The following is a 25533-nucleotide window of genomic DNA, read 5'->3' on the forward strand; positions in this document are numbered from 1 at the left end:
ATAAAACACATGTTTATATATATATATTGAGTAAACTTGTTTGATTAATGAATATTATAATTATATTTTACAAACAAAACAAATTTTTTTTTACACTAAATTTTTTTTTTTTCATCAAAAAATAGAAAATTTAAAAATTCCTATTAAATTTTTAAAGAAACATTATTTTCAAATATTCTGTGTGAATTGCGTCACAAAAACAGAATAAATCGAAAAAAAAAAAAATCTTTTAAAATGCTGTGTGCGGGAAATTTACTGATTCTAAAGGATTTTAAAGGCTTTATTGAGTATATAGGTAGGATTTGCAAAGAACATAAAAAGTTTTCTGATAGAATATATAATATGAAAAAATATGTTTTAAAAAGATTGTTGAAAAATTTTAAATTGCCTTTCCCAATAGCTTTTATTCTTTTAGAAGATTTTTAATAAATGGCTTTTTTAAATTTCACAAAACTTTTCAAATGAGAAAAGTTTAAATAATTATAGGCAAAAAAAAAGAAAAAATTGAAAATAAAACTTGGTAAGTCTTTTGATGCTTTTTCCTTTTTATTTTTATAAATATTATCATCACGTTTTTAAGAGAAAAAAAAAAAAAAGAATTGTCAACGTTGGAGAGAAACTTTTATACGAATTAAAAATAATTTTTGGCTATTGTAGAGATAAGAAAAAATTTCAAAAAGGCGATTTTTTTTTCAAACGAAAATTAAGGGAGAATATTTTTTTGATAGAATATAAAAAATAAAAAAAAAATTTACAAAATTTATTTAATAAATAAAACAATTAAAAATAATAAAATAAAATAAATTTTACTAAAATCAAAACTAAAAATATAATATTACTGTAGTACAAAAATAAAAATAAAAGTTCGGTCAAATGAAAATTCGGGTGAATAAAAATTCGGCTAAATAAAAATTATTTACAATTCAAATTTGTTTTAATTTAAATTATTTTTTGTTATTAAAATTTGGTTAAATGAAACTAAAGTAAAATTCAAATTCAGCACAATAAAAATTTTGCCAAAAAAATTTATATTTAAATTTAAAATCCTTTGTAATTAAAATTTGGTTAAATGAAACTTAGGCCAAACTGAAATTCAGTTAAACAAAATTTCGGCTAAATAAAAATTCCCTGTAATTCAAATTTTTTTTAATTTAAATTCTCTTGCAAAGAAAAATTTGGCGAAATGAAACTACGGACAAATTCAAATTCAGTTAAATATATTTTTGGCTTAATGAAAATTCCAACCTTAAAATTTTGTTTAAATGAAACTTCGAGAAAACCCAAATTCAGTTAAATAGAAATTTTGGCTTAATGAAAATTCCAACATTAAAATTTGGTTAAATGAAACTTCGAGAAAACCCAAATTCAGTTAAATATAAATTTTGGCTTAATGATAATTCCAACATTAAAATTTGGTTAAATGAAACTGCGAGAAAATCCAAATTCAGTTAAATAATAATTCGGCTAAATAAAATTTTCTGTTAAACTAAAATTTGGTTGTTAAATAAAATAATTAAAAATTCTAAAATTAGATTTGGTTAAATGAAACTTGGATCAAATTTTTTTTTTCTAAATTCGAAATGAAAATTTCGATAAATAAAAAATTCGTCATTAAATAAAAATTTGGTTAAATATAAAAATTATTGTTAAAAATAGAAATTCGTGAACTAAACAATAGTTATCATATAAATTTTTTTTTTTTTTTTATAGAAATTTAAAAAAAAATTTATTATTTTTGGATTTAAAAATAAAAGTAAAAAAAAAATATTATTTTTTTCTTATTTAGTATTATATATTATCTGTGGAATAAAAACTTTTTTTTTCTACATCTGCGGTAACGTAACGCCTGCTTTCTCAACAGACAATAGCTGCTGCCAACAATTATATTATACAGTCGGCGTTGACCTTTCTCCCGCCAACTAATCTTGAAACTATTATCATAATAATTGTTATTAGTACTATAAGGCTTAATATAAGCCTTACAGTTGTTGTATATAACTTCAGAGTCTATGAATTCAACTTGTCTTATTCTCATATAATCAAAATTTAATATGAAATTGAGAAATTTCTTTGTTGAATCATTGAAAAAAAATATGTATATAATAACAAAGCCGAACTTTTTGAACATTCTGTATAGTATTCTTATAAAATAATTATTTATATAATATAATTTTTTATAATTATTTTTATAATTAATTTATAATATAATTTTTTATAATTATTTTTATAATATTATATTTTTGTAACAGAATTTTTTTCAAAAATTCTATCTTCTTTTATGATGTAAAAACAGGTTTTTAATTTATTGTCAATTATAGAAATTTCATAGGCGTGAAAAATTTCCTGAATTATGGTTAAATGGAATATTTATTTACTTTGTGCGATTATAAAAAGAACTTATATTAATTATGATGTATTTCACAATAATTGACATTTCAAAAACTGGAAATGATAATCATTTTTATTTATGTTAAATTATTGCCTATATTATTTATAAATATATATGAACTTCATAATAAAATCCCAATGAGAAAATTTTGCTTTTTTATAAAATGTTAAAAATTAAGAATTTATTTTTGTAAATTATATGTATACCTACTAGGATCAGTTGGGGTAAATGGGGACAAGAGGTTTTGGAGCTTAATTTACAATTTTAAAATTAAGTTAAACGTCAATATTTTAACCTCAGATCACCTGCAAGAGGTTTTGAGTATTGCCAAGCTTTTATTTTGACAATTGGCAGCAATATAAAAAAAGTTATCGCTCAATGCATAAAAACTTGAAAATCAAAGTCAAACTGTTTCAGTATTTTGTCGAGCATTTTAATGAAAACAGACTTAAAAATCATACCAAAATTTTTTCTTATTCCTTATGACTCCCATAACAGAAATTCACTTGAATTTTTGATTTTTGTCAAATCGGTTAATAATGACAAGCTGTCCCCATTTACCCTGAGTTTTCGAATTTTTGGGGGAAATGGGGACAGCTTGTCATTACTAACCAAATTAACAAAAATCAAAAATTCAAGTGAATTTCTGTTATGGGAGTCATAAGGAATAAGAAAAGAATTTGGTATGATTTTTAAGTCTGTTTTCTTTGAAATGCGAGACAAAATACTAAAATAAAAAAAAATAAAATTTCAATTGGTTCAACTACACAGTAAAAACAAAGTCCTAAACCGTTTACACCTTAAATTAAGCCCATATATTTTGCATAAGTCTGTCCTTTTTTAATTGGTCTGACTCCATTTACACCTTCAGCCTCAAAAATAGGCTGAAATCAAGATTTCTTTTTTAGTGTGTATTATATATCTACTACAATTTTTTTTCAATTTTTTTCATCCCTTAATACAGTAATATACTTAAGGAAACTTTTTTCTTAAAACTTTCTTAGAAACTATGCTGTCCCTATTGACCCCAAAATTTTATGAAATTTTCTAAATTTTGGGGTAAATGGGGACAGTCAGTTTCATGCGTTTAAAGCTTATCTAAATTTTTTTCTGCTGCATAAAATTAATCCTGGGAATGTAAATAACAACTTAAAAAAATAAACCCTCAAATATTACGTTTTAAAGGAAGAAACTTACGTAATTTGTGAAAAATAGCGATTTTGTCCCCATTTTTTACCCCAACTGACCCTATTCGTAATTTATAATTAACAAAATTTTTCCCTTAGAACAATTTTCATTTTATGAGAATTTTCCTTTTAAAAAAAAATTTCGATTCAAATAATCGATATTAATTTATTCAATAAAAATAACCTCCATTAAGTTGGGCGTCGACGCTCAGTGTCGAAATTTATTTTTCACATAGGACCAAAATTATCAAATCATTTTTAAAAAAGTTTTGAGTTCACATAATACATTTGAAAAGTATTTCTCAAGGCATTATTTGGATTGAAAATCTTAAAAAAAATAATTTTTGACATTTTTAGTCCAGTAAAAAACAATTTTCGGCGCTGAGCGTCGACGTCAACTTCATGGAGTTTAAAAATGAATATTTATAAGATTATTTAAATGAAATTAATTGTGTAATTTTTTACATTTTCCGTTTCTATTTAATTGATATAATTTTTTTCAAAATTTTTTGTTTTTTTGTGAATTTAAAATTGAGTACAGTGTACGATACTAAAATTAATACCAGATTTTTTCTTTGTATACGTTTTTTTAAAGAAACAATAACTAATTTACAGTATATAATGTGAATTTTCGCACGTCAATATAAAATTCGCACAGATAATGAATTAAACTTTTAGGTGAACGATAATAATAATAATAATAATAATAATGTTAAATGTCAAAATCGTGACAAGGCCCTACTCACTCGGCAATACTTAATTTGATATGAAGTTGACGTGACCAAATTTCACGTAGTTGAGTTCGATTTTAATCGTGTGTATGTGTGTGTGTATATGGCATCCTCACGCTGCTATATAATACTCTCGTAAAAAATAACTAAGGCACATTATATCCATTCAGACCTCCTACGATTTATACCCCTTATCTCTTCAAAGATTTCTAACCGATATGATGTTACTTTCACGTATTGTGTTTATTCTGCATTCTAAACGACCTGAGACACGATAATTTTCCTGTTGCACCAGTAGTTGAATACTTATGGCAGCAATATTACACCTATCGCGGAATGTGAAAATGTTCATTTTTCACAAATGTCTTCTTATCGCGATTCAAATAAATAAACAACTTACGACAGTCACCAATATTGTTTAGACTGTATATTAAATCCACTTATTTTTTATCTATGACCACACCATATATATATATGTACAATTTATTCACGAATTTTTTTTTGTATTATTCATTCAATTTTTTTTTTGTAGCGGAGATATAAGAAAGAAAATTGACTATATACGAACTATATGCAATTACAATAAATTTTTTAATTATAGAAAAATGGGAGACACCTTTACACAAAGATGGATATTATGTAGAAAAAAAAATAAAATGAGAATTTGCAATATCACAATGAATAGAGAAAAGACAGAGATATTCTACTAGAAGATCATTCAAATATGGGACGCATGATTATGTTTTAAAAATCATTACTTAGAATTTTCATTTTATGGAATTTCATTTGTCATAATTATTTTTGAGCTGAATTTTGATTTTTTCGAATTAGTATTTTGCAGAATTTTCATCAAAAAGATTTTCAATATTACAGAATTTTTATACAACCGAAAATTCACTTTACAGAATTTTTATTTGCTTGAATTTTCATTTAATACACTGAGAAAAATATGCTATTGAATCAACAGCATTTCTGCTAAAGGCATAAAAATCATTGATTCTGAAGCATATGCTATAGAATTTTTTCATTTGTTCGAATTATTATTTGATATAATTTCCATATAACCGATTTTTTACACTACAGAATTTTTACATAACCGAAAAGTTATTTAACAGAATTTCTAATTAATAGAATTTTCATTTGTCCGAAATTGCAAATGACCGAACCAACAATTGATTTTGGCGCGATTTTTAAAATCAACCAATCAAAAATTACCCATAAAATTGTGATTGGTTGATTTTAAAAATCGCGCCGAAATCGATTCTTTGTTCAGTCATTTGCAATTTCAGACAAATGAAAATTCTATCAATTAGAAATTCTGTTAAGACCATGTGGGAAATACCCAATAAAAATGCTTTAAAATGACTATTATGTTAAATGAAAATTGGAGCAAATAAAAATTATTACAAATAAAAATTCTGTAATATAGAAAATTGTTTTGATAAAAATTCTACAAAATACTAATTCGAACAAATAAAAATTCGGCTCATAATTAATTAGTGACGTTTTTTTCTAAAACAAATTTAAATTCTAATTAGGTATGTAATATAAGTTTGGGTAAGTTTCAAAAATATTACTAAAAAAAAAATTTAATTTATACGTGTTTTTCTAATTTTGAAGTTATGTTAAATATATATTTTTAATTCAGTAATTTCTGAAGAAAATTTTTCGTTTCAATAAAAAATTCTAATATCCCGGAAATTCTGTTAAATATAAACCTTTTTTTATTATGTAAAATAATAATACTTTTAAATATAAAAAAAATTCGGTTAAATAGTTTTAAATATGAAATTATGTTTTATGATTAAAAAAAAGGAACTTAAGAGAAAAAGAAAAATAAAAATGCTCCGTTATATAAATAAAAGTGCCGTTTATGCGCTCAACATGCGATTATGGACAGAGTTTATATTCCAAACAATACTGTTTTCATCTGTGTGTAAAAGACACAAAATATCACTAAAAAAAAAAAAAACTGTATCGTATAACTGCGTCGCGTCGTAAAAGAATTTGAGGAAAGTCGTGAGTTTAAAAGGGATGATAACATTATTCTCGCTTTGGAATATTTAAAAAGTTATTTCCATTCCATGCATCTTTTTACACGCACGCATGTACATATTTCATAATATATTATATCATATAATACGCTTATTGCATTAGCATTTTAACATAATTATTATAAATATATATAAAATTCGTATTTGTGAGAATTTACAAAATTTTATGCAATTTAATTTAATTTTTATTTATTTATAATCATGTATAACACAAAAGTTAGGTTTAAGGGTATGTGGGCAAAGGACGTTTTTTCGTGGTTTGAAAATTTTGGAAAAATGATTTAGTTTGGTGCAAGGAATCTCGCTGTTCTTGACATTTACTATAACATAACGCAAAAATAATAAAAATAAAGCAATAAATAGTAAAATAATGTATTTAATCATAGTTCATTCAGCGGCCACTCGCTCGAATTGGCGCTGTTTACTGGAGCACTGACACACTCAAGCAACGTCTGTGTATGCGCCGCCATCTTTGTTTTCATTTTCGTTTAAAAATGCCACTTTTTAATCTTCTTTTTTAAATAATTTAACACAAAATTATGAATTTTTCGGAGAACAGCGAGATTCCTTGAACCTAAATCTATTATCCCTCAAAATTTTAGACAAAAATCTTTTTTCATTTTAGAGTGAAATGTATACTACTAAAACACATTTTCCCATACTAGGTCACGTGGGAGGTTCCCACATACTCTTAAAAAAAACGAAGAAAATGAAGATTTACATATATTATTACAAAAAAAGTATAAAATTTTTAGAACAGGAAATTTAAATGTTTTTATGTATATTATATTATTATTATTATTATATAATATTGTATAGGGTCAGTTGGGGTAAATGGGGACAAAATCGCTATTTTTCACAAATTACGTAAGTTTCTTCCTTTAAAAGGTAATATTTGCGGGTTTATATTTTTTTAACTTGTTATTTACGTTCCCAGGATTAATTTTATGCAGCAGAAAAAAATTTAGATAAGCTTTAAACGCATGAAACTGACTGTCCCCATTTACCCCAAAATTTAGAAAATTTCATAAAATTTGGGGTCAATAGGGACAGCATAGTTTCTAAGAAAGTTTTAAGAAAAAAGTTTCCTTAAGTATATTACTATATTAAGGGATGAAAAAACTTGAAAAAAATTTGTAGTAGATATATAATATTTGAACCAATTGAAATTTTTTTATTTTTTTCTTATTTCAGTATTTTGTCTCGCATTTGAAAAAAAACAGACTTCAAAATCATACCAAATTTTTTTCTTATTCCTTATGACTCCCATAACAGAAATTCACTTGAATTTTTGATTTTTGTCAATTTGGTTAATAATGACAAGCTGTCCCCATTTACCCCAAAAATTTGAAAACTCAGAGTAACTTGGGACAGCTTGTCATTATTAACCAAATTAACAAAAATAAAAAATTCAAGTCAATTTCTGTTATGGGAGTCATAAGGAATAAGAAAAAAATTTGGTATGATTTTTAAGTCTGTTTTCTTTGAAATACGAGACAAAATACTGAAACAGTTTGACTTTGATTTTCAAGTTTTTATGCATTGAGCGATAACTTTTTTTATCTTACTGCCAATTGTCAAGATAAAAGATTGGCAATACTCAAAACCTCTTACAGATGATCTGAGGTGAAAATATTGACGTTGAACTTAATTTTTAAACTGTAAATAAGGCTCCAAAACCTCTTGTCCCCATTTACCCCAACTGACCCTATATATCTATAAATTTAATTATTTAAGCACTTGAGAAAAGTGTTCCCTTTGTTTATTTTTTTTTTTTGTTAATCAATGAAATTTGATGATTTCGTAATGAAAGATTAAATTTTATTTGGTTAATAATGTGAATTTAATTATATAATAATTGCATAGTGGCATTCGATTGACTTAATCAATCAGAGTTGATTAGGAAATCTCGAAATGACATTTATTGAGTTATATAATGGTAATTTAAAACATAAAAATTGAATGGGATATTAATTAAAAATTTATTGCATTTGACACCACGTTTTATTGTGATATGAATAATATTTTAACCGCGGTATTCCAATTAGAATAATAATAATAATAATTTTATTATTATTTGTTACCAAATTAGTTTAGTGAAATTTACCATCTTTTAAATTTAGTATATAGTAAATTTCACTATTTTCTAATTTTGATTAAGTAAACTTTAACATATTTTTTACATTTCAGTAAAATTAACTATTTTCTAATTTTAGTTTAGTAAAATTTTACCTATATACCTTTTACATTTGGTTTAGTAAAATCTAAAATCTTCTAAATTTAGTATATAATAAATTTTATTATTTACTATTCTAATTTTGGTTTAGTAAATTTTACTATACTTTAAATTTTCAGATAATCTAAACTTCTAAATATTCTTTCACTGCTAAATGCTGTCAGTGAAAAAAATAGAAAGATGAATCCAAAGTTTTTTCAAGTTTCACAGTATTAAATGAAATCAACAAGAATGTCAATAAACACATTTTTTATCCTAGTTTCCCATTAACGATATTCTATACTGCGACATCAAGAAGAAATAGAAAAAATGTCAAGTGAAAGGATAAAAATGAAAAGAAGAAAAAAAAACAATTAAAATTTTCAATTAAATTTTATGCACATATAAAAAGTTTAGAAAAATATAAAGCGTAAGGAATTATTATCTCTTGCAAACAATTGAATAAGTCATAAGTCAATATAGTCTTATATATTGAAGCTATAGAATATCAAGGTATATATTTATATATCTATAGAAGGAATCGAATTTAATAATAAATTATTTATGCGTGTCCAGTGAACAGGATTAGTACCCATTCGTAGTGCGCAATATTATATATATATACACAGTGAAGGGTTATATTCGCGCAATTGTGAAAGAAAACTGCCTAGATGGCACACGTTTAGTTCGCAAGATTTATGTAAACATGTATCTGATGTTAATTTTCTCTCTCTTGGCATCAGAGACATTATGCAACATATATATATATATGTACAAGATGAACAAGATACAGATACCTATTATATATATGCATTTATATACTTTTAACGAGGATGAGTGCAACAAAATTTTTCTCACCTATTCGTCGATATAATGACAATAATAATACAAAACCGTTTCGTAATCACTTTCATCCTCTCTACACTCTCTACTGCAGCCAACCAGATCGACAAGAGAAAAGGGCGGAAGCTGAATTTATAACACGCGAACCTTAAAAAAAGCAAAAAAACAAAAACAAAAAAGAACTTCCTAGCCACATATACATATATAGAGGATTGTATATAAGCATTTTGATTGGCGAAAGTTACCAAACGCTCGTCGTGGTCTCGTAATCAACGCTCAATTAACATATAAAAGGCTTTCAACTTTTTAAAAAGCATCACTCTTGTCAATTATTATTATACGAGGACTATATAACTTGTAATAATTGAGTCATTACATATATATATACGTGAATCAAGAAAAGATTTGTTTGGTTTATTATAATAATATGTGTATATACAAATTACGGATGTAAATTTTATTTCCTATATATTGCGAGTTAAAAGGAATGCCATTTTATATTTTTTGAAAACAAAACTATAGATAATTTTAATCTCTAGGGTCAAAAACGCAACTTTATTCTTTATAAAAGACAATTTTACTTTCTTGTGTTAAAAAAGGTCATTTTATTCCCTAGGACTGAAAGGGACAATTTTACTCCCTTGAGTTAAAAAAGTATAATTTTCTCTCCGAGGTAAAAAGGTTTTTTTTTTAAATTAAAAATGCGATTCTATTCCCTAGGGGTTAATAGAGGACAATTTACTTTCTGGGATAAAAAAATGCCATTTTATTCACTAGGACGAAAAAGACAATTATACTTCCTACTGTCAGAAAAGGTCATTTTATTCCTTAGGACTAAAAGGGCTAAATTTACTCCCTTGAGTCCAAAAAGTATAATTTGCTCTTTGAGGTACAAAGGTTTCTTTACTTCTTAAATTAAGAGCAATTTTCACCGTGTGAATAAATTTTAACTTCCGAGAGTTTAAAGGCATCTTTAATATATTTTGCATCTGCGCAGAAGCTACAAACATTCTGCGCAGACGCAAAATATACACAGTAAACTTGGTTGTATCTTTCTCTATTGCAACGTTTTGATGCAAAAAATTTAATCAATTTATATCAATCATGGCCGAATTGAATCGACTCAAAATTAAACGAATTTTTTTCAGATATTTTGGTAATAGTACAATTGCGGAGACCATTTCACTATTTAATTTGAAAATGAAAATAACAGAAAATCAAAGACAATGTGCAATTCGATAATTAAAAAGTGACAGCTTATAAACATAACCTAAAATGCATGAGAAAAAATTTGTCGATAAAATCAATATAGCCGAGCTTTTTAGAAGGTAGATGGCAGCACTCATCTATTTTCTTTCTTTAAATTTTTTCTGAATCGTTTTTATAAAAAGCAAAACTGCCATCTACCTTCTGAAAAGCTCGGCTATATTGATTTTATAAACAAATTTTTTCTCATGCATTTTAGGTTATGTTTATAAGCTGTCACTTTTTAATTATCGAATTGCACATTGTCTTTGATTTTCAGTTATTTTCATTTTCAAATTAAATAGTGAAATGGTCTCCGCAATTGTACTATTACCAAAATATCTGAAAAAAATTCGTTTAATTTTGAGTCGATTCAATTCAGCCATGATTGATATAAATTGATTAAATTTTTTGCATCAAAAAATGAGACCGTTTCGTGTATCATTTCTAAAAATGATACACAAAACGATCTCTTTTTGATATAACTTATGTGCATCAAAACGTTGCAAAGATTTGATGCAATTTTTGGTCTCAATTTGATACTTTTAGGAAAACTGTGTATCTACTGCCTTTAAACTCTTGGAGGATTAAATTTATCCACACGGTGAAAACGGCCTCTAAAAAAGCGATTTTATTTCCTAGAGGTTAAAAAATTATAATTTTACGTTCTAGAATAAAAAATACCTTTTTTTTCGCTAGAGCAAAAAAAGATAATTTTACTTCCTCACAGAAAATTAAAAGGCATTAAAAGAAGCTGCAACGCTTATTATTTTAATCCAATTTTATTTACTTTAATCCATTTTGGTATTAAAATAAGCAAAATTGGATTAAAATAATAAGCGTTGCAGCTGATTTTAATACCTTATAATTTTCTGTGCTAGTGTTAAAAAGGTAATTTTATTCCCTAGGACTAAAAGGGACAATTTTCGACAATTTTTGAGTCAAAAAACTCAACTCGGTCATTTTATTTCAGAGACTTCAGAAAACAATTTTATTTCCCAGGGGTTAAAAAGAAAGACAATTTTTCTTGTATAAAATGTCATTTTCTTCCCTAAAATCGTAAAGGTTACTCTTTTTGTTAGGACAAAAAAATCATTTTATTCCCTAGAATCGAAAAGGTTATTTTATTTCTTATGACAAAAGTCCCTATCCCTAGAATGAAAAATAGTAAATACTAACCTAAGGTCAGGAAAGTTTTTCTAATTCCATAGGGCAAAAAAGGACAATTTTCCCCCCTAGGGTAAAAAAACTACTTTTTTCACCAGAACCAGAATAAAATTTTAATCCTTAAATTGAAAATATTCATTTTATTACCTAACTCCATAGCATGAAAAAGCCGCACTTTACTCCCTAACGTCAAGGCAATAATAATTTTTAATCTCTATTTTAATAAAAACAATTATTTTCTTCCCTAGGATTAGTTTTTATATTTCAAAAAGAAAGAAAAATTGTAGTTGGAAGTAAAATTGAAAAAAATATACAAGTTAAATTTTAAAATACATACAACCTTAATTTTTTTTTCCTACTTTACAGGTGAGGGATAAAAAGTTATGCTAAAGAACAATGACATGTTATTCAACAAGTGTGCTTGACAACGATAGGATGCCATCGATTTCACACGATATGCTATATATATGTGTATTTTGCTCCTACAATATGTCGTTGTTTGAAAGCGGAGAATGAAAATAAGAAGAGAATAGATGTTAGCGCAGATAGCTATTTAAATTTAAATCTCGTCCACCGTCTGGTGTGTCGTCCTTAATTCCTGTAATTAATTCTGGTTCACTTTCGCTTTATCGCACGCGCGCACCGTATTTCATAAATTGTTATCTGTACCAGGTTCTCAATATTCAATTTTTGAGTGGTATCATATATTGTATATATTATTAATTATATTACGAAATTATATTATTGCCAATATATAAACTCTCTAAAAATCAATTAAAAATTATTAATATATTTCTACTAAACTTTTAGGTTAAATTCACATTTAGGTTATGTGAAAATAACACTAAAATTTTTGGTAATAATTCAATTAGTCAAATTTGACTATCTATTTTATTTCATTATTATTTTTCCACTGAAAATTAGTTACTTTTTACTAATAATAATTAGTTTTTATTACAAACAAATATTTTTAACTAATTCAAAATTTAAAGAGTAAATTCATTGTAATTATTAAATTTAATATTTTAATTTAAAAAAAAAAAAATATATAAGAGAATAAAAATGATTAATTTTACTTATAAAAATCAGCACATCTTTTCATTATTAACAAAGCACATCTTTGATATTAATTAATTAATTAATTAAAAATTCTCTCCTTGAGCAAAATCTTTTTCTAAATTATTTGAATTATTCAAAAAGAAATTAATTATAATTAAAAAGAATTAAGCGTCGATATATTGGATAATAAAAGACTTTTGAATTTTATAATAATAATAATTATTGCACAATTTTTTATATTTCATTTATCAAATTTTTATAAGAAAAATGTCAATATACATATTAATATTATTCAATTACTAAATTAATAATTATAATTATTAAAAAATTATTAATCTTCAATCAATTTAAAAATATGGGTCATTCCATGTCAATTGAGACACATAGAAAAAAAGAGTTGGACTCATATTTGTTGCATGTCAAAATGAATTCATGTTAAATGACATAGAACGTGGCGCCATCTGCCTGTCTAATTTCTTATGCGTATCAAATTGAGTATAAATTTTGTACTCAATTTGAGATTTGGTTTTTTCTGTGGCACCCCTCTGCCCAGAACAGGTTTTCATTACTAAATTTTTTTAAGTGTGGAAAATTTATGTTAAAACAATACCTTTCGAATGCCGTGTGACAAAAATTTTAATTCAAAATAGCAAATCCAAATATAGCTGAAAATTTAAAAAAAAATGGTAATTTTTAGGGTTCATTTTGAAATTCTGACTTTTAATTCGAGTTCAGAGACCCAAAAAACCCTATATATACAGTTTTAAATAGAAATGAGCAATTATGTTTTAAATTGTCCGCCATATTGGATTCCCCATTTTGAATTTTGAAATTCTGACTTCAAATACGAGCTAAATCCAAATTTGATGTCAGATTTTAAAAACTCAAAATGGCGGACCCAATATGGCGGAAAAATTTAAAATTTATTCGATTCGTTCAAAATTCGGTACTCGGGGGTTTTTGGGATTGCTAAACCCAAATTTGTTGTCAGGTTTAAAAATTCAAAATGGCGGACCCAATATGGCGAAAATTTTTTTAAATTGATTCGATTCGTTTAAAATTTGGTACTCGAAGGTTTTAGAGGTCGCTGAATCCAAATTTAAGGTCAGATTTGGATTCAGAGACCCAAAAAACCCCCGTGTACCAAATTTTGAACGAATCGAATCAATTTAAAAAATTTTCCGCCATATTAAGTGGCCATATTGGGTCCGCCATTTAAAATTTTTTAAATCTGACATCAAATTTGCATTCAGCGACCCCAAAAACCCCCTAGTTCCGAATTTTGAACGAATCGAATCAATTTTAAATTTTTCCGCCATATTAGGTCCGCCATTTTGAATTTTTAAAATCTGACATCAAAGTTGGATTCAGCGAGCCCAAAAACCCCCGAGTTCCAAATTTTGAACGAATCGAATCAATTTTAAATTTTTCCGCCATATTGGGTGGCCATATTGAGTCCGCCATTTTGAATTTTTTAAATCTGACCACAAATTCGGATTCAGCGACCCCAAAAATCTTTAATATGATGATATAAAATTTTTTTGGAAACTTTTTTTTTGTACTGTTTTGAAACGATTTTCCTACTCGACTGCGAAGGGGGTTAATTTTCAGCTATAGTGAATTCGTCATTTTGAATCACAATTTTTGTCACACGGCATTCGAAAGGTATTGTTTTAACATAAATTTTCCACTCATAAAAAATTTTTTTAATTAAAACTTGTTCTGGGCAGAGTAGGTTTCTCAGTTGACATATGGAATAACCCATATTGGTAACACATACATATATATATAATTTGATCTTTATCATTATTTCAGATTAAATAATTATTTCCACTTCAATAATCCACCGTCAGTTTGAAAATGAAATTTTCAATATATATAAATTTTGCATTTTGTTTAAATTTTGTATATATATATATTAATTAAAATTACGAAAAGCCATAGCGTAGCGTTATAATCTTTCGTAATTAATTTGAACAAAATTTCATTTAATTGCGCACGAACGTGTATTTTTGCTAATTTATGAGATGATAATTTATGTCATGGAAAGATTTTTATTCTTTATAAAAAATATAAGCGATAAATTTCGAATTTTTTTTTTATTTCACGATTGTTACTATATGGATATGTAAGTATATATATATATATATATATATTGAAGAGACAGGTATATGTTGCCTTCAAAGATGATTGATATCAATATAAGAATAAGTTGCGTCGTGCGTATAATATTAAAATACTTAAACACGGCCAAAGTTCATATTATCTGGCCTCTAGTTCCATATTATGACTTTCTCCAGTCTTATAAAAAAAAAAAATAATTTTATGACCACGGGGCTAATTTTTTTTTGCAAATAGTTTTTTTCGTTAAATAATTGGAGAATATTAAAAAAAAAAGTTTAATATACTTTTAATTACACCCAGAGAAATGTTTTATTTGAATCAAATATAATATAATTGAGTTAAATAAATGTATATTTGTCTCACATCTTACTAGCCTATTTATTTGTCGTAAATAAAATTTTTTTATTTAAATCAAATAAATATTTATTAGGCTGTGAGACACATATATATTTATTCTCTGGGTGTATATTTCGCGAAATAAAATAGGTTTTAAAGTTTTAAATATTCCCTATTTTTGCAGCTTTTGTATACAAAAAGAATATTCATGTTAAATTGTTCAAAATTTTAGAAATAATTTTTCATATTTTTTTAGGTTACTTTCTATTATTTTTATCAGCTGTTATGGCTGCGCGCGACGTTTCTCACAGAAGTGCCAGGGATACCAATATGATGCGTGAATAAAATATGGCAAACGTAACCTCCACTTTCAGAATTAAGTTGGCATCACTGTCATGTGAGAAACGTCGCGCGCAGCCATAACAGCTGACTAAAATAAGACAAAACAAAAAATAAAAAGAAAAACAATTTCTAAAATTTTGATCAGGCGAGGCCTAATTTTCTTTTTGGTTATGGAAGCTGGGAAAAAAAATTCGAGGCGGAATTTTTCTTTTTGATAACAATGACAAAAGTTTAGCAAACTTTTAGGTAAATTGTATTTGTGATGCTCTTTGAAAAAAGGAACCTAAGAAACAAACGAATTATAGGTTATGTTTTTAATAATTTTACCTTCATTGTAAAAAATTTTAAAGTTATTTTACAACGTTGGATTTTGGAAAAAAAATGACCACCATTTCCACACTGTAAAAAAACTTTCTTGTAAATTTACAAGACAGAAAATCAGAAGGCAACATAACCTAAAAGTTGTTTTCATTTTGTAAATAAGAGAAAAATTTACAAAATAAAAGCCAATTTTAGGTTATGTTGCCTTCTGATTTTCCGTCTTGTAAATTTACAAGGAAGTTTTTTACAGTGTGGAAATGGTGGTCACTTTTTTTCCAAATTCCGACGTTGTAAAATAACTCTGAAATTTTGTACATTATTATTATTATATTATTATTAATATTTTTAGTATTCTTATTATTCTTATTATTATTATTATTATTATTATTATTATTAATATTTATTATTATTTGTGTGTTCTATTAAAAATTTCAAAACATAACCTATAATTCTTTTGCTTCTTAGAACCCTTTCTTCAGTGCGTGAAACATTTTGTATTTTTTGACTAATTTTTTCTATTAACAATATTTTTTTTTTACTATTTGCTCCTAATAAATATACAGTCAACCAAGAATATTCGCAAATTAAACTAATTTAAATTTAGATAGAGAGAGAGAGAGAGAGAGAGTGAACTCTAGTAGGCAAACGGATATATAATCAAAACTAATTCAAATTGCAAAGGGAATAATTACTTATTAAAAGAGTGGATTTTCAGTGATTACAAATCTAAAGCTATTATATATAATAATATTTGCTATATTAACACAAGAGATAAAGAGAGAAGAGTTTGAAGCAATTTATAATGATGTTTCAAAGCAAATATAATCTATAATAATAAAACATTTTTCCACTCTTTTAGAAAAGTAAAAAGGGAGGAGGGGAATTTTTTTTCAATCTATAACTAACTCTCCTGTAAATAGTGCAATTCAATTCAAACTTTCACTTTTACGATGTAATTAGTTGCACCTTGTCGGTTCTAGAATTATTATGCGTCTCTATATAACTTACGCGCTCGCGCTATAGAGTTGCGTTGTCGCGCAAATATTTGCAATCGAGCATGAAAAAGAAAAAAAAAAAAAAAAAAATTATATAGTTTGAAAATTGTTGTTTTACTATTCTCCACACCTGCGCGCGCGTTCACATTGTATATATATCTATGGGTGGAGATTAAATTTCTCTATTGAAATTCTCATTTGTTTCAATGAATGATAAATGTGCGTGCTTGAGATATTAATATATAGGTATGATCTAACAGAAACAAATTATTATAATTTTTTTATGTGCCTAGAGTTATGAACAAAATTATTATTTTTTAAAAAATTTTAAGAATTACTATACAGCAATGAAAATAAAAAAAAAATTACTTTAATCATTTACCGTTAACCGGGGCTATTCTACTCAGCCGAGGGGCTATTTTACTCAGCGCTAGTTTTTTAATTAATAAAATATTTAAATAGAAATATTTAAACTTGACGTTTGGTGTAAATATTTTTTGATAGTTTTATTATATAAAAATAGAGGGCTGCTAAATTTTATAAATTTTCTGTCAGAACGCAGAAAAAAAAATTCATAAAGTAGGAAAATTTTTTTTGCACATTCGCAAACTTTATATACTGGATTTCAAAGAGTTTTATAGTATTTCGCAATATTGTAAGTAGGTAAATAAGTTTAATAAATAAGCAAACTTGGTTGATTATAATAGCCCCAATAACCGCGGGGCTATTATACTCATCACTTTAAGTTTCTATAACTCTGGTAAAAAAAATTTTGTTGTTGTTGTCTAACTTACAAAATACCTTCAGACGGATGTCCACAACATAACACATAAGAGCAGAAATTTTTTTTTGTTTAATTTCTGAATTTTTGTGAAACACTGAGTAAAAAAAGTATAATTTTTTGAGTATAATATCCCCAGTTGACGGTGATAAATTATTATTAATTTTTATTTAGATACAGAAATTATTATTTTCTAAAGAAATTTTAAGTTAAAAAAATAGTAAACCAAATTATTTTCTATTTGAATTAAATAAACTGTATATTTGAAACAGTAATATTTACTATGCTTCAGTATTTTTTTCAAATAATATTCAAATAATCGATTATTTTACTATTTTTAAATAAATATTTATTGATATTAAATAATTATTTTTTGAGATGATATTTAATACCAATAAATATTTATTTGATAATAGTAAAGTAACCGATTATTTGAATCAAATAAATTTTTTTTATTTTCACTCTATAAACTGTAAAAAAGAAAGAATATACATATAATGTCGAGTTATTTCTTTTAGAGAAAATATTAATATTCCAAGCACTTTTCGGACCACCATACTTTTTTGACATTATTACTTGAGTAGTAACATTTAATATTATTTTCAAGTTTCTTTTCTCCCCCCCTCTATGAAGTAGAATGAAATTAAAAGATCGTTAAGATAAGTAATTTTTCACATGACTTGAGTATAAAAATTTTTATGGTACTTTTAACACCGTATATATATAGATGTTCTTTGTATATACATGTATACACATTGTTTTAAGAGCAGAGAATAAACCTTGACTTTATATATTACATTGTTAAAAAAAGACAAAATAAATAAAAAATAGGTTACAAATTTTTCGTTCTAAAAGTGAAACTACACTATTACGCATTCCCAGCAGTAAAACCAAAAACTATTTTTTAAATTTATTATAATTAACAGGATTTTCAATAGCCATTTTAATGATTTTTTATTTTATTTTTTCGAATTTTTATTTGATAGAATTTCCCTATAACTGACTTTTAAACGAATTTATACTTAACCTAAAAATTATTTAACATAATTTCTAATTGATAGAATTTTTATTTGTCCAAAATTGCAAATGGCCGAACAAACAATCGACAGAAAGATTTTGGCGCGATTTTTAGAAGGAACCAATTAAAAATTATCCATAAATTGTGATTTTAAAAATCGCGCCAAAATCGATTATTTGTTCGGACATTTGCAATTTCAGACAAATAAAAAATTTATCAATTATAGAAATTCTGTTAAATGATTTTTCGCTTATGTAAAAATTCTGTAATTTAAAAAATCGGTTTAATTAAAATTCTTAATTCTGCAAAATAATAATTCGAACAAATAAAATTCGGCTCAATCAAAATTATATTTAATGAAATTATATTAAATGATCAATGTCCAACTTCTAAAAAAAAAAATTTGTAAAAACTTTTCTGTCCCGAAGAACCCAACTAAAACTTTCAAAAAGGTATATACGAATATATATATATATATGTATAGGTACTTCTGGACCTTGAGAGGATGAGAATCAACTGGTTCAGATAGCGAAGAATCCTGTTAAGAAAATCATGAAACTAAAAAAAAAGAAAGAAAGAAAGAAGAAGACCAAAACAACTAAGATTAAGACCTAGGAACTGTGAGGTTGTTTGTAGTATATAGAGAAAGTACATATGAGAGTAATCCTCCTCTCAACGTCTACTGGATGAGTGCCAGTTTCTGCCCTATTTGGTTCGTTTAGCAACCCATTACGGGAGAGTGAAATGTGCCAAATGTAATGTGATACGACGTTTCCACAACTAAACTCATGTTATCTTATATACTGCTTTAAAGTAATTTCAAGTTTTCCTCTTAGCTAACACCATCATCATTGGTTACGTTTTATATACTCTATACTGTTTGTCTGTATATGTTTAAACGAGAGCAATTTTCATAATACTCAAATGTTATGTCTCTATATATATAACAAATAAATATATTCTCAGAAAGCAATATATTTCTGTTTAAAAATGCATTTCATTCAATATTTATAATTTTGTTTAAAAAAAACAAATTAACATTGCAAAATAATACCATTTTTCAATTATTTTTTTTTAGGTTAACTCAAAAATTCAGAATTCATTAAAAATGACTGAAAATTTTTATTCTTTTTCTAAAGTTTTTATTTTACCTATAAATATTTACTTGATTTATTTTTTATTTAAAATTAGAGCCCGTTTTCACCGTGTGGGTTTTAATCTTCTCAGAGGTTAAACGTAATTCTGTGTCTGCGCAGAAGTCAAACATTCTGCGCAGACGCAGCCTTTAACCTCTCGGAAGATTAAATTTGTCCACATGGTGAAAATCGGCTCTAAGCCTTATATTTATTTAACGAAAATTCAGCATAATATTTATCTGGTTTAATTATTATTCAGCCTAATGTGTATTCCATCTAATTCTTATGTGGCTTAATATTAATTTAGCCTAATTCTTATGTGGCCTAATTTTTGTTTAACCTAATTCTTATTTAGCTTTATTATTTATTATTATTTGTCCTAATATTTTTATTTGGCTCAATTTTTACTTAATCTAATTTTTATTCGGCCTAATATTTAACTAATTTTTTATTTAACTAAATTCTTATTTGGCCTATTCTTTATTTAATCGAATTCTTATATTCACAAAGCAATAAAAATTTCAAAATTTATACGGAAAAAAATCTTTACTTGATATAGCGATAAGTTTCACTAAAACAGTAAAAGTTTTCGATATTCTGTAGAAACATATCGCTATTTCAAGTAAAGATTTTTTTCCGTGTAAATTTTGAAATTTTTATTGCTTTGTGAATATAAGAATTCGATTAAATAAAGAATAGGCCAAATAAGAATTTAGTTAAATAAAAAATTAGTTAAATATTAGGCCGAATAAAAATTAGATTAAGTTCCAGATAAAGATTTTTTTTACCGTGTAGTACAAAAAAAGTGCCAAATATTTATTTAGCACAATTTTTATTTGGCCTAATATTTAATTGGTTATAATAATAATTAATAAAAGAAAAAAATTCTTATATAAATTACTTTGCAAATTACGTTTAACTTAAAAAGAACATGTAATTAAAATTCAGTAAATTCTGCCAAATAAAAATAGGGTTAAATGAAAATTCTATGTGGTTTAGCTTAATAAATAATATATAAATCAATTTAAAATTTCTGCTATATATAGATATATAAATTCCTTAATATATTATTATATAAATTGTGAAACTTGGGAAATTCAGAGAGTAATAAATTTTACACATGGGGATTATTCGTGTTCATTTGGGTTAAGGAATTTCGGACATTTTCAAATAGAATTTCCAATTGGAATTTCCGTGTAAAATTTCAAGTGCTAGAGCTGAAGTGGTGGTAATACTACTCTATTTTCGAGGAAATCTTTCTCTGTATATATGTATATATATATATATGTATATCGGTGTGGGATATTATCTTGGGAATCTCTTACCTCCAAAGGATTGATAGAATTGCGAGAGGTAGGTGAGAATCGATAGACGATCTGGCACAGCACACGAAGCCATGTCCTCTGCATCGAGAAGTGCTGGAATCCCCAGATGCTGCTCCGCAATCCTGAATGCCAACTCGTTGTTTCCGTAAATATCATCCTTGTTCAAACTATCAAAATCTCTGTAATCAGAAAAATAAATTTACTGCTTTTTTTTCCTTCTTTTTATTTCTATCTAATATTTTATATCTAATATTATAAAAAATATATTATATTGTATTATAATTATATAATATTATATTAATTATAAGAATATAATATTATATTCGTTTATAATTACATTTATAATACAATATAATATTAAATATACTTGCAATTATAACATTAATTTCTAAGAGTTTTTTCTACTTTTTCAAGTATAGAGTTGAAATTTTAAATAAAATTTTTTTTATTTATTTCTATTTTTAACAATTTTTTATACCGTAACGTACTTATAATTACCAAGTAATCGATTAATTTCATTTCTTAATTACATTTTTTTTTTAATTCCGGTTTTCAGTTATAACTTGTCACTACATAGAGTACTTGCTCAATTTGTTTTTATTTACAGAATTTTTTGCTACATGCGGTAAAAATTAAAAAAAAAAAATAGATAAAAGATGAAATAAATTTAAAAAATTTTCCAATTATTTTTGGCCGAATTTCTCTTTGACAAAAATATAATTTTTTTTGTCAATTAAACACCGAATTTCCGTTTGTATACAACGAAATTATAATTTAAAACAAGTTAAATGTTATAAAAATCAAATTTACATTTTTTTTATTATTATTATTTATTCATAGTCCACACCTTTCGGTTTCGGACGAACTTCCGGTTTACATCTAAAATCAAATTTACTTTTAGTTGGTCCGAATTTGCATCTAAATTTTTAGATACCGAATTTTTAATGATCAGAATTAATTTCTATCTCCAATTTTTGTATTCAAATTAAATTTTAATTTAACGAAATTTTAATTGGACTAAATTTTAATTTAACCAAATTTTAATTTGACTAAATTTTAATTTAACCGAATTTTAATTTAACATAGAATTCTCATTCAATAGTATTTTAAGTACGCCGAATTTTTATTTGCACAAACTGTTAAAACGCCGAAATTTTCATTTCTCCGAACAAACAAAAATTTTGGCACAATTTATCAAAACTGGAATTACTTAAAATTTTTTTGAATAATAAATCTCAAAAATTTAAATTCTGTTAAAATAAAAATTCGCTTTCTAAAAAGTAATATTTTTTAGTAAAAAATAGTTTAAAAATAAAAAATTCCTTGAAATGTTTATTCGAAAAATGAAAATTAGTAACAAAGAAAATTGTAATAAAAATTCTCGAGTTAAAAAGACGCTAAGGATATCAGTATCGTTTATTGAAATTGGAAATTATCAAGAGAAGATTTTTCCTGGTTTATATATTTGGATGTGAGTTCCGAATATTCAAGAACACCAGGAAGACGAAAATGTCGTTTTGTTGACAATCTGTCAAAATACTACTGGCAGCCATTTTCCTATGGAACTCTCACATCGATCAATTCAACATCGGATAGTTCAGGAATCTGCATTACCGACGGTCGGATATTGTATTAAATATTAATTAATCTAAATTACACCGAGAAGAGAGGTCGCTGATTAGTGACGCTTTCGAGTTTGACTCGTCGGCCATTTTACTCTCATTCTCATCCTGGTGTTCGTCGAGTTAGTGTCATTCTCTTTTGGTGAAATATTTCAAAATGTAAAGTAAATAATTCTCGGACGAGGCGTTGATAGTTAAATCATTTAAATTCCGAGTCCCGCAATTATTTATTTTACGTTCGTTTCTTTCCAAATCGATCTGAATTATTGTTAAAATATAATATTAGATAAATAAAAATTTAAATCTTGTCTTTCGTTCTTCTGCCAATTTTCATCTTTTCTAAATTTGAAGTGCAAATTAATGAATAATCTAATTGTTATAAATGTGTTTATCCTTATTCCCCCTCACCGTTACTGTAAGGTAACAATAAAACTCCTGAGCTGGTTGTTTTTCCTATGTAAAATTATAAACTTCTACTTTGTCAGGTTATTGAATTATTTTCCATAAAATAACATGACGTTTGGCAATATTTAAAGATTTAATTTAGTAAATATCGTATTTTGAGTGGAAATATAAAAATAAAATTAATCTCCAAATCCTACATTATAATATGTATAAATACAAAGGTGACTATATAACTGATTGAGGTTTCGAAATTTAACCAAATCAAGACACTATATATTGCTACCAAACATATTATACAGCTCAGATTAGTCGTGTTAAATTAAACCCAAAAACCGGATACACACATGTGCCTGTTTGTCCTGAAATCCATCTATAGTGTTCAGAACCGCATTCAATTTACAATTTAACACTGGCGTTAGTGCTGAACAGTTTATATCCCTCTTACTCTAGTATACATATATATATATGCGTGTGACTATATACGAACAGATATTGCCAAACCACGAATTTGTTAAAATAATAATCAAGATTGAAGGAAGTCCCTCTCTCGCAAGTGACTTTCGCTCCAATTATTTATTGCACAGTAGCTCTTTTAGCTCGATTAATCTATAATCACGTGTGTTAGTGATTGAATTTTATATTATAGCGAAAGTGCAGAAAAGGCAAAAAAAAAAAGAAAGAGACTATTAAAGCGGCACTTGTATGATAAATGAGTGTACACTTTTGCTAATCTTGCTCGATTTTTTCCCACTCATTTACAATTACCATTTTTTTTTCTCTTTCGATAAGCTTTTCTTCTTTAATACATAATATGCAAACTATAAAACAGAATTTTCTGGAAAATTCAGTCACTTCTAGATTGTATTTCATTAAAGAATATATATATATATATATGAATGAATAAGATGAATATTCATATTTAGAATCACTCTCCTGATGAGCTGTTCTATATATGAATATTTCTTCTAATAAAGAAAAAAAAAGAAATATTCTTCGTTTGAAAGAATTCATGTCATTTTTATGTAATTTTTTCGATATACACTGAGGAAGCATATGAATAAGAATTAAAATTCATTAGTTATAGGGAGGCATGAATTTTTTTTTTTACAGAATTTCATTAGATATATAATTATTTTTGAGTCGAATTTTTATTTGTTCGAATTATTATTTTCCGCAATTTTCATTAAACCGATTTTCTATATATTATAGAATTTATATATATATATAACCGAAAATTTACTTCACAAAATTTTTTTTTTTTTCAAATTTTCATTTAACATAATAATAGCCATTTTAATGAATTTTTATTAGGCAGAATTTAATATAGCATTGAATTTTCTTTCAGATTAAATTTTCATTTGTTCGAATTATTATTTGATAGACTTTCCATAGAACCGATTTTTTATACTATAGAATTTTTACATAACCGAAAAATCATTTAACAGAATTTCTAATTGATAGAATTTTCATTTGTCCGAAATTGCAAATGGCCGAACAAACAATCGATTTTTAAAATCATCCAATCACAATTTTATGGATAATTTTTGATTGGTTGATTTTAAAAATCACGACAAAATCGATTGTTTGTTCGGCCATTTGCAATTTCGGACAAATGAAAATTCTATCAATTAGAAATTGTGTTAAATTATTTTTCGGTTAAGTAAAAATTTTGTAGTATGAAAAATGGGTTATATGGAAATTATATCAAAAATAATAATTCGAACAAATTCTGTAAATTAAATTAAAAATTAGAACAATTAAAAATTCTGCTCAATTAATTAATTACAATAATCAATGGAACATCTGATTTGTGACACTTTGCAGGGAATGGTAGCTTTTATAGATATTGTGAACTCCTATAATATAGAAATGGCGCGACTTAATAAGACTATAAATTTTGAATCTATAACCAAAAGTTTCTGCAGACGATGAATCAGACACCCATGCCACACCCACTCTCTTATATTCTCTCTGTACCATTGTCGACTAAAACCCACGCAGCAACAGATTTGCTTTTTGGTCTTGATTATTTTTCTTATCACATATATATATATATATAATATAGTAGTAATATTATCAAACATTTTAGATTTTTCTTACTAATATTTTTTTAAAACCTACACCCGGAAAAATGTTTCTTTGAATCAAATTAGTATTTCTTTGCGACGTAGGCTCAAAGAAATGTTTTCTTTAATTAAAAAAAAATTTATTTGATTTCAAGAAAATATTTTTACTCTA

At 25.7% G+C, this 25533-nt stretch overlaps 1 protein-coding gene across 3 annotated transcripts in view; it reads right to left on the reverse strand.

Moving 5' to 3' along the window:
- The window catches only part of LOC127277746 (MICAL-like protein 1), a 114573-nt gene that overhangs the window by 32905 nt on the left and 56135 nt on the right, over positions 1-25533 (reverse strand). For all 3 annotated transcript variants that reach the window (XM_051299083.1, XM_051299082.1, XM_051299084.1), the window contains exon 3: positions 21269-21447. In XM_051299083.1, the coding sequence (XP_051155040.1) occupies positions 21269-21447 (179 nt within the window). The remainder of the gene's footprint in view (positions 1-21268; positions 21448-25533) is intronic.

The sequence above is a fragment of the Leptopilina boulardi genome, unplaced genomic scaffold, assembly GCF_019393585.1.
Source record: "Leptopilina boulardi isolate dan_hultmark-lab unplaced genomic scaffold, ZJU_Lbou_2.1 LbouV2_179, whole genome shotgun sequence".
NCBI classification, from domain to species: Eukaryota; Metazoa; Arthropoda; class Insecta; order Hymenoptera; family Figitidae; genus Leptopilina; species Leptopilina boulardi.